The sequence below is a fragment of the Erithacus rubecula genome (assembly GCF_903797595.1).
Source record: "Erithacus rubecula genome assembly, chromosome: 18".
In the NCBI taxonomy this organism is placed as follows: Eukaryota; Metazoa; Chordata; class Aves; order Passeriformes; family Muscicapidae; genus Erithacus; species Erithacus rubecula.
Genome location: NC_136670.1, coordinates 738,751 through 749,046, shown reverse-complemented (window position 1 = coordinate 749,046; position 10,296 = coordinate 738,751). Strand labels below are relative to the sequence as shown.

The following is a 10,296-nucleotide window of genomic DNA, read 5'->3' as shown; positions in this document are numbered from 1 at the left end:
GGAGCTGGGTCCCAGCTGCCCTCGAGCACCAGGTCCAACTGCACTGCCCATGGAAGCCCAGAATAAATCAAAAGCTTGTTCCAAGCCCAGCTGTTGCCCTGGCCATCACTTTAAGTGATCCAGCTGTCAGGCCATAGTGACTGCAGGAGTGAGCCTCAGTCTTAGAGCCTGAGCTGAAGCATTTGGTTTGTAGCCTTTTCTGATTTGGCAAAAATCAGCTAATTTCACAGAAAAGTTTTGAATACTCAGAAATTGGGTTGCAGACATCCCCCTAGGAAGGGCTATGTAAGGTTGCAATGTTCCTGGTCTTCCTTGCACTCACTTGTCCTACAGCCCACCTACTGGCTGGTGTGATAGAACAGCCCCCACTGGCTTGGTCTGAAGTGCACCAGCTTTTCCTAGTCTGACAGGACTAATGACCACCCCCAGAGTACCAGCAGCACGAGCCAGATCCTGGGCAGTAACTCATTCCTGTGCGGCTGAAGTAGCATAGCTGGCACCTGCCCTGCAGCTCCACCACACTGTGGAACCAGCACCAGTCTCAAGCACCACCAGACTGCTCCAAAGAATGCTCCAGTCTGAACATAAAAATGTCCCCATCAGGTCAGCCTAACAGCACAAGTAATCACATCTCCATCAGCAGAGACCCCGCAGGGGACCATGCAGAGGACAGTTGTGTGGCCACCTCCTGCAGTCCATCTGCAGAATTCCCAGCTGCTGAAGGAGGGACACCTTTTACCCTCCAACTGCCCATAAACTTCTCTCATACCTTTATGACCCTGAAAGGCTCTAGAAGATATGTGTAAAGCAGTATTGTCTTTTACCTGTATCAACCCATTCTTTTCTAAGATTCTTGAGTGTCCTTTGGCAGCTCCTGAGAAGAACAGAATGAGCCCAGAGCATGGTTTCCAAGTGCTTACTTAATGCTGATTCTCAAATCTTACTCAAGAGAGTACCGACATTTAGGCTGCAATGTGCAGCCCCACACAGCTGTAATCATGCTGCAGAAATTGACAAAAAATTCACAGAAGAGACAGCCATGGAGATTGTATTTATTACTATTAGAACAGAGAAAAGGCTACTTTACTGATTGGTATTTACAAATCTGTTGGCAAAAATAATAATATCCAGTGTCCCTTATGAGCATGTTTTACAACCCTGGCCAGAAGCATTCACTTTCATTAGCAGCAAATGCCTATGGTTTGATTGATTGCCACAGCTGAGTGCAAGGAGTAACATGGATCAGGCCTGCAGTGGCTGCAGGCAAAGCCTGACACAGACACAGGCACTTGCAGCCTGAAGAGGAGGGCAAGTGCCACATGGCTGCTCCAGACCTTGGCAGGGAACAGGACAGCCCCAACCTGTTCAGTGATTCAAACCTCAGGACAGCATGTCAGAACAGGTAACCTCTGCCCCTCTCTACACTTCTGGGACAGTAGCTCCACATCTGAAGAACAAGTTGTTCACCACTGCAGAAGGACAGAGCAAGCTGAGCAGCATCAAAGCATGGAGATGAGTGTGTACGAACAGATGGGCATGTTTTGTGGGCATGTTTGACAGAGCTAATCTTGACAAGGGAGCAAGATTTCCTGGCCCACAGGACCACAGAATCATCTAGTATGAGATGGACACAAACTGAATTCCTGGTCTGGTGTTCATTCAAACTCATCTGAGCCGTCTCAGAGAGAGCCCCAAACAAGCCTGGCTTGGGGCACTCTGCACATGGCACCTCATGCCCACACTGGTACTGATTCAGCTCCAAACCTCATTGTCGACAGGGCTCAGCTCCTCACTGTAGTCTGGAGAGGATGATCCCAGGTCCCCACTGGAAAGGGAGGGGGATGCAGAAACACAAATGCAACCTTGCATGGTACTGACAGCCTTAGCACTGCATCAGTAATCCCAAAACATACCTTCTTGCAGCAGACCTGCCTCCAGCAAGGAAAATACCTCAAAGGAAGAGCATGTACCACAGTTGGCTACAGGCTGTACCAGCATTTCTCAAGCACACAGCACTGCTGCTGCTCTGCATGGAAGGGAGTATCTGGGCACAGGAGCACTTCTGTGCTCAGAACTGTTAGGGGCCTTCTTTAGACCTGGGCTGAGCCAGAAGAGTGGGTCAAACAGGTATTTAGTTCCTGATGGAGTGGTCTGGGAAGGATGTGGTACCAGGTTGTGAGGAGCTGGAGCTGTGAAGGCTGCTCTGAGCATGGACTCAGGTACTCCTCAGCAAAGCTGGTGTCAGTTCATGCTGTCTGTAGCAAAAAGGAGCTGCAAGGCCACTGGGGTCACTGCTACAGAAGATATGGCCCTCATTAAGAGGATGCCAAAATGGTTGTTTACCTGTTTGTTGTCAGGCTTTTGGCCTTTCTGTTGTGCCCAGAACCATGGTGTGGGTGAGTACTCAGGACAGGGCTGGTCTCACATGCTGCTGCACAGCTTTACAGTTCTTGAACCTCCTTCACAGCCCTCTACCAACAGCACTGTGGGATGTCACAACAACCCTAACACCTCCAGCCAACAGTCTGCAGTGGTGAACTAGGCTGTCCCCATAGTAGTAGGATTATTCTTGATGAGGCAGCATCTATCCTAGGACCAGCTCATGACACAGCACAGGGGTGATGTTCTCCTGCTTGAAGCCAACTCTGCCTCCAGAAGGGAAATGGAGAGTTTCACTGCCCCATGTAGCAGTTCCTCACGCATGTCACAGCCCTTTAACTGAGCAACCAATTTTGTGGCTCTCAGGAAGAGGATTTCCCCTCTCTGACACACTGAAAGGCCAGGAACTGCTAGACCTAACCTGGCATGCCCAAGGATTTCCTGGCGCTGACAGAACCAAGCCTTCCAGGAATGTCCAGTCCTTGTGGTCATATGTTGGGAGACGCTCAATGGCTAACCCAGGGCATGACAACAGCAAGGACAATGGAAGAAACCTACGTGGAGAGGAGAAAACTTAAGGTATCTAGCAAGTCCCCAGAGCAATGTTTTGTACCCTGGGGCCAGTGGATCAGACCAACCCTTTGATGAAGCTTGTGTCCAAGTGCACTATCAGCATGCGGAGAAAAGACATTTCTTTGCGCGTGTTCTCAAAGATAACGCGAGGGTCATCAGACTGGCAGCGAAGGCAGTTGGGGGCCATCACCATGGCCAGGTTATTCACATCCATCTTTGTTCTGCCCACATTTGATGGCTGAGCAAAGATCTGCAGACAGCAAGAACACATTCAGATGGAGCAGGGGAAAAGGGCAAGAAAGTCCAAAAACGTATCCCAAGGAAAGGTGCACGGAGAGCAGACACAAAGCCTATCCTGAGGACAGTGACCCAAGTGCCACACATCCACAGGGAAGAGCACTGTGCTCTGACACAACCAACAGAGCAGCAGCCTTGGCAGACAGGAAACCAACCTGATTGGGAACAGGATTTATTGCTCCCATAATAAATTAGGCCAGCAAACACCCCTCTATCAATCCCACCTTAAATACAAATAAGACATCTTAAAACCTTGCTGATAGTCCCACCATAGCTGTCCCACTAACCGTGCTTCACATGCTCCTGGCCCCAGTGCAAGGCTGTGGGGGCTGCCTACCTGCAGGAAGTGTATGAGGTAACACAACACCAGTCTGTTGAGCTCTGGCAAAAGCTGCACCACAGCCACAGCAGCATCAGGGTTCTCATAGTTGTTGATACACTCTTTGTAGAACTGCTGGGGGATGACAGGCTCTTCCAGCTCCCGATACCAGAGCTTGAGGAGAGAGGCTGAGCAGAAAGCAGGTGCATGAGAACAGCTCTGGTCACTTCCCCACCCTCTTCAGGGACATACTTGTCAGTGAGAGATGGCAGAGAAGGAATTTCTGTGCTTGTGCTGCTTCACCTTAACTCAGTCATGGCTCTGAAATGCTCAGGTGCCCAAACTGACCAGTTAGTGGGAAAAAGTGGCTGCTACCTACCTGCTTCTCCAGGAAGCAGCTCTGGGGCTGCCTAAAGAAGAGGACAATGAGACCTGAAGGACTCCCCCCACTCTGCCCAACTTGCACAGCCTTACTGCATGAGAGACAGAGGTTCCTCCCCACTCCTAGTGTTTCCTCTATGGGCATTGTTTGGAAAGGCAGTGAAAAGACATAGAACAAAATCCCAGTCAGCATAGACAGCCTGTGTACACATTCCCCAGCAGCAGCACATCCACTGAGCTGCTCTGGCCCCTCCACACTGCACCATGGCTGAGCCTGCAGCAACACACCTGCCACATTCCTGTACCTGGTATGTTGGGGTCACTGAGATTGTTTGGGATTTTCCACTGATCCACCTGCAGTTTCAATGCATTGACTTCATCTATGTCACCAGGTATCCTGCAGAGACACAGAAAAGGTCCTTGTGAGAGTGAGCCAGGCAATGTGCTTGGTGGGGCAGCTGACCAGCAAAGCATGGCTCTGAAGCTGCTTCTGGGGCCTCAGGGAGAAGGCCTCAGGCACCAGTGGCAGCTATAGCAGCAGTTCCTCAGAGAGAAGGGGGTGCTGATTTTTATAGTGTCTTGAAGTGGGGATTCCCACTAGCTCAGATACAAACTATCGCTGTCCTCAGGAGAGAGGATTTTGTATAACCAGGCTTCTCTGCAGCATGTTCAGACTGAAGATGAGCAGCATCTCTGGCTAAATATACTTATATATATAACACATATATACATAATAGATACATATATATATATACATACATATATACACACATCTATCCACAAAAAATTTACCCTTACAAGGCGAAGTTGAGCCTTTTAACAACTATTTTAAATCAGTTTAGCTATGGAAAAACTAATTCAAATCTTAAATGCAAAACAAAACCACACACACAAAGAAAACAGCAAAGAAAACCCAAACCCAAAGCAGAATCCCTCATGTTTGCCACACAGATTCTGTGTCTCCTTGACTCCTTGTGTCTTGTGCAGTACCAAGGCTGATGTGCTACATTAGATAAGGTGCTCTGCCAGGATGCTGTAGCTCCTCCCTCCCCTACACTGGCCAACCACTACTGCCAAATCTGATGAAAGCTCATTGCCCTACCTGGGGATGAGCTGTCCATGTAGTTAAGTCACACTTACACCACTCCCCTCTGTGTTGACACGTGCAAACTGTCTAATGCTACTTCAAGAGGTGATACCTGAAACCTGAGAAAAGTCAGATTTTGTCCAGTCCACAACTTCTTAGGGAAGAGGAAGTGTGTGGAGGTCAATCTTGACTCATTGACTTTGAGGATGGACATATGGGGGGCTCAATAGCAGCACAGCACTGCAGAAGCTCACCTGAAAATGCCCTCAGTCTGTTCCCCTCCCAGGGCCAGGACCTGCTGTGACAGCTGTGTCTGCACCCAGGGCAGCTTGTTCCCTGGGTACATGCTCTGCTGGCGCAGCATGATTTCCTGCAGGGAGCTGCCGAAGAGCGATGGAGTGAGGATGGCATTCCTGGCATGCGTTATCTCTTCCACTGTTGGTTTGCGGAGACCCTGAGGACAGAGAAAAGCTCAGTGCAGCCATGGCACAGCCAGGCCACAGAGCAAGAGTGACCCGGGGATGGGGACACTGAGTGACCAGGACAGAGAAGGCTGACCCTGCATGTAGTCACCTCATCACCCTCCTGGCTGCATGGTTCTCATTCTGCCACCTAAAGCCAGGGGTGGGTCTATTCATCAAGCCCAAGAGGAGCAGAGGAGACCACTTTGAAGAATTTGGGCTGGTTTTGCACAGGTTCTGTTGCTGGGTTTTGCACAGATTCTGATGCTGTGTTTTGCACAGCAAGGGACTGCTCCAGCTGCAGCTCCACCTGCGCAGGAGGCAGTATGGAGCAGAGCCCAGCCCAGCCCTGGCTGTGCTGAGGTCAGCAGAGGGCACCTGTACCCCAAGCCAGCATCAGGCAAGTGCTTAGCCACTGGATAGGTGAAAAACAGTCCTCTGGAGGTGAGAATTCAAGTTATTTCCAACTCTAGGGAAAGCTTTGCTCTCAGAGGGGCTAAAGTCTGAAAAGTGGGCACCTGTTGCTTCTGACAAATACCAACACTTGAAAGGGGTTTTGAATGTTCTGTGGCAACAGTTTGGAAAAGCACAGAGCTGTTGCAGGGGTGACAGGCTGCCCAGCACGGTGGCCTTCAGCCGTGATCCTGCAGCCAAGTGGGAACATGACAGGGGAAAGCTCCCACCAAGCCCCCTGAGGGTCAGTGGCCAGGGCTGCAGTTGTGTACAATGAGTGCTTGGAGGTTTACTGTCCTGCCCCTGCCAGCAGCCTTCACCCCTCTCAAGGCATTTCAGCTAATTAGTTTTATTTGAACTAGGCAAAGTTCAGATGGCAGAGAGGCCCCAGAGGAATATCCATTAAAAAACCCCTGATGACCAGATCTGGCTTGGGGACCTAGAACTAACAGGCTGAGGTCATCTATTAGCTTTCAAGGCCACACAGAGAACTGTGCAGAGGGAATAGAGTAAGATTTTTAGATAACACAGACTCCCCTCTGCACCACCATCTCTGCTGTATGACTGAACTGGGAATGAGCAACTCTGCAGTAAAGCAGCCACAAGACCCAGCCCACATAAGCTCTCGGTGCAAAGGGAGACTCTTCCCTCACCTGAAGCAACAAAATGATGGATATCCCTGCACAGACAGCTCTTTTATCCTGGAGACAGGTATGTGTTGGGATTGTCTTTGTCCCTGAGGCCAGGAAGCAGAGCCATGCAGCTGCCTGCAAAGCAGGTACTGCTGTCTCCCAGGAGGATGGTGGGACCTGGACAGCAGCCCTCTCCCACACATTCAAGGGAGATGTACTCTGAACAAGCCTCCCCCACTCACTCTATCTCCATTTCCCATCACTGAATCAGAGTCCCCCAGGCAGCCCCCAGGCCCTGCAGCCAAGGCATCTGCTCACCTTTTTGCCTCCAGTGACAGCTACTTTCTGGAGTTTCCGGTAGCAGTACTTGGCATAGGTGCTAATGGGCAGACCTGGTGGAAAAGAACAATTGAATGGTCAGCCCACAGCACCATGAACCCCACACTGAAGCCCCTCAGAGAGCTCCAGCACAACAGCTCATTCTGGCACACACAGCTCCCTCAATACACAGCCCCCATCCTGCCAGAACACAGCCACAGAGCCACAGTCACCCTTCCATCAGGGAAGGCTTCAGAGAGTTTTAAACACTGGTTATTACTTGAGAACTTCAGTTGCTTTGCTAGTGAGAGGGGAGCAGGAGACAAAGGTGTGTGGGGACAGACAGGCAGCATCAGCACCAATAGTGACCTTAGGACACAAGAAGAGGTGTGGGGAGGTGATGGGAACTTATCTTCCCAAAGACCTGCACAAGGCTTCCTCACGTTCCTGCCTGCATCCTTCTCCAACCCAAGCTGGTACCGTGCAGCTCAGGCATGCTCTATGAGACAAGGCAAAAGGGACACACCAAAGCTTGGGAACTGCACCTCCAAAGCTGCTGCCCTCCCCAAGAGCACCTGCTTTGATCTGTTTGGTTCAGTGAACTCTGAAGGCAAGTGCAGCCACAATTCACAGAGCTAATCCCCCCGTGACACCAAGAGAAATGTTCGCAATGACAGAGGAGCACTGATTGCTGGGAGAGTTTTTCCAAAACTGTTGGCCTTTTGTTTTTGTTCAAGTAAAACCCAAAACTGCTCACTGAAAGCAGTGAATAGATCTGACCTATTTGATTCCCTGCCAGGCCCAAAGCTTGTAGCACAGTTCAAATACTTGTGGCTGTGAAAGTCTATATTCTGGTCAGATGCTGTGCATTTCACATCAGTCTTTCACACACCCTTAGGTACACTGTCTGGGAGCTTGAAGGTCTTCAAATCCTCTCAATGCAGAGGGAGGACAAACCCTTCCCAAGCAGAACCATTCCCAGAGGTGAGAGATGTGTTGTCCTTTCAGCTAGCAAATAAACCACAGGCTTTGGTTCCTCTTGACAAAACAAGCACCTCCTGCTTCCATCAATCTGCTTTACAGCTGGAGCAGAGGCTCTCCACACCACTGGAGCCACACCAGCAGAGGTACAACAGCATTCCCATCTCCCACAGGCAATGGGAAGGAAAGCCAGTTTTAAGAATTTCTCTCTAGGGAATATCAAAAGCAAAATATACACTGTAAGAAAAAAAATCCTGCTAATCCTAGGCATGACTTACACTGGGAATATTTAAGGATTAAAAGGAAACAAACCAAATGAGCTTCCCTGTGATGCTTCACTATCCCAGGTTACAGTTTCTGCTGTCCAATGTGAGACACACCCCAAAGCGAGGACTCACCTTTCTTGGGGGGAAGGGAAAGAAGGGATTGCATCTCTGCATCCCAGCAATTTTGCAGGAGACAGCACATTCAAACTAATAAAATATTTTTTCACACTGCAATTAGACCATGAAACACATAATCAGCCTAAAAGCTTAACAATGTTTGCAAAAGGAGCTGATGTCTTGCAGATTCTGCATGGCTGATGCATGGGCTGCAGTCAGACACATTTTCTTGAAGCCTGTTTTGTACTTTCCCAGGAAGCACCCCAGTCCCAGGAAAAGTCTAAAACCTACATCCAGCACTTTCTGCAGCTAGGCCTCCTGCTCCCATGACAACCATGCTGCAGCCTGTGACCCGATGGGGCCTGTTGGGGTCACACATGAAGCTGATCGAATTTGAAGCAACTGAAAAATAAACTTGCTGCATGCACAAGAGGATGGAGGAGTTACTGCCCATAGACCTGAATGGCCAAAAAGAGGCAGGAGCTGTGAGGAATAGGGTGAGCAGCACTCAACCCAGAGGGCACAGAGCCATGGCTCCTATGCAGCCTCCCTGCTCCAGAATAGAAGCCATCTGCCCCAGCACATGTGCTCCTGGCTCTGGGGCACGTGCAGAGTGGGATGGGCAACATGGAGAGAGATGGAGAGGCTGGGAGGCTCATGCTGAGCTGCAGGAAGGAACATGAGGGAGAGGAGTAGAACTTAGCTTTAGCCTCAGCTTTTCCAAACCAGCAACCTGTCCCAACCATTTGCTGCTTTCAAAACACTCAGCTAGAGACTCACTCCCAGCCATGCATGCTGATGTCTCCAAACATGGGCCAGCTACTCCCTTCCCAACCCAGCTCCTGCCTCTTGCTGCAGGGCTTTGTCTGCACCACCTGGAAAGGGCTAATCCTCAAGGCAATTCCACTTCTGTGAGCACATCATGAATCTGAGAAACCCAAGATAATCTGTTATTCCCTATGGTATCACAGCAGCCTCAGGAGTTCAGGAACAGATGACTCCTAACAGCCCACACAGTGAAAAATAGTTTTCAAAGAAAAATTTCTCCATATGCCAGCCTAGAAACTGTGTGTACAGCTAGAAACATGTGTACAGTATCCTAAGGAACATCTCTTCTTAGAAAAAGTTAAAATCCAGACAAGACACATGCAGGAACATACCTTATGGAACAGACTTGAATGCTTTTCTACAAAACCAAGTCTTAAAAATGCAGCAGACAGTGTGGATTTAGGACCTGGCCATGGGATATGTATTTTAGTACTTGAGAAGCTGTTGTCTGGATATTCCTCCCCCTACCACAGCCTCTTGGATCTCAGCCTGGCACACGCCAAGCAGGCTCTCAGACCAGGATCCCATCCACTGCACTCTCTAGCACAGGGGTGGGTAGGTGCTCCTGAGCAGGTCAGCTGGGCTTGGCACCAGCTGTGCTGCTCTCCTGGCTTAGAGCTGCCCAGGCTCCCCCATTTCACAGCACTGCTTTAGTTCCTCTTTCTCACACTACCAGTGCTTCCTTCTACATCCCAACAATGCTTCTCAATCACCCTTCCCTATATGGGAAATGCCATGCTCATCAGCCAGACAAGCCAGCAGCCTGCACCTGTCACCAAGATAAGAAACAGATACAGGATGTCTTAAAAATTAGTATCCCACTTCAAAAAATTCATCAACAGACAGACTTCCCTTCTTTGAATTTGTACCATTTCTTTCTAAACCTCTTTACGCTCTGAACCTGCACACCACCCTGCTTTGCTGACCCTTTGGGATTCCACTCTGTGCTTCAGGACAGAGCATTCCTGAGCCTGCAGCCCAACATCAAAACCAGGCAGCTTTCAGTTCTGCTGCTATGGCACACTGTGAGAAATTTTCTTCTTGCTTTCCTTAGGTAATCTTAAGTTTCTTTCATCCCATTGACTGTCTCCCCTCTTCCCTCCTCCACGTCCAGCTCTCATGTCACCTTCCCTGCCACACTCATCAGCCTTAGAGGGATTCTGGGCACAGAGTGGGCACAGCACAACTACAGTCAAGTGCTGCT

General features: G+C 49.7%; 1 protein-coding gene across 2 annotated transcripts in view; it reads right to left on the bottom strand.

Moving 5' to 3' along the window:
- Positions 1-1,032: 1,032 nt before the first annotated feature.
- Positions 1,033-10,296, bottom strand: part of LOC306809613 (rho GTPase-activating protein 39-like) — a 56,240-nt gene continuing 46,976 nt past the window's right edge. For both annotated transcript variants that reach the window (XM_079321282.1, XM_079321283.1), the window contains exons 6-10: positions 6,901-6,974; positions 5,291-5,490; positions 4,255-4,346; positions 3,587-3,756; positions 1,033-3,202 (exon numbers count right to left, since the gene is read on the bottom strand). In XM_079321282.1, coding sequence (XP_079177408.1) covers positions 3,008-3,202; positions 3,587-3,756; positions 4,255-4,346; positions 5,291-5,490; positions 6,901-6,974 — 731 coding nt within the window. In that variant the 3' untranslated portion in view covers positions 1,033-3,007. The remainder of the gene's footprint in view (positions 3,203-3,586; positions 3,757-4,254; positions 4,347-5,290; positions 5,491-6,900; positions 6,975-10,296) is intronic.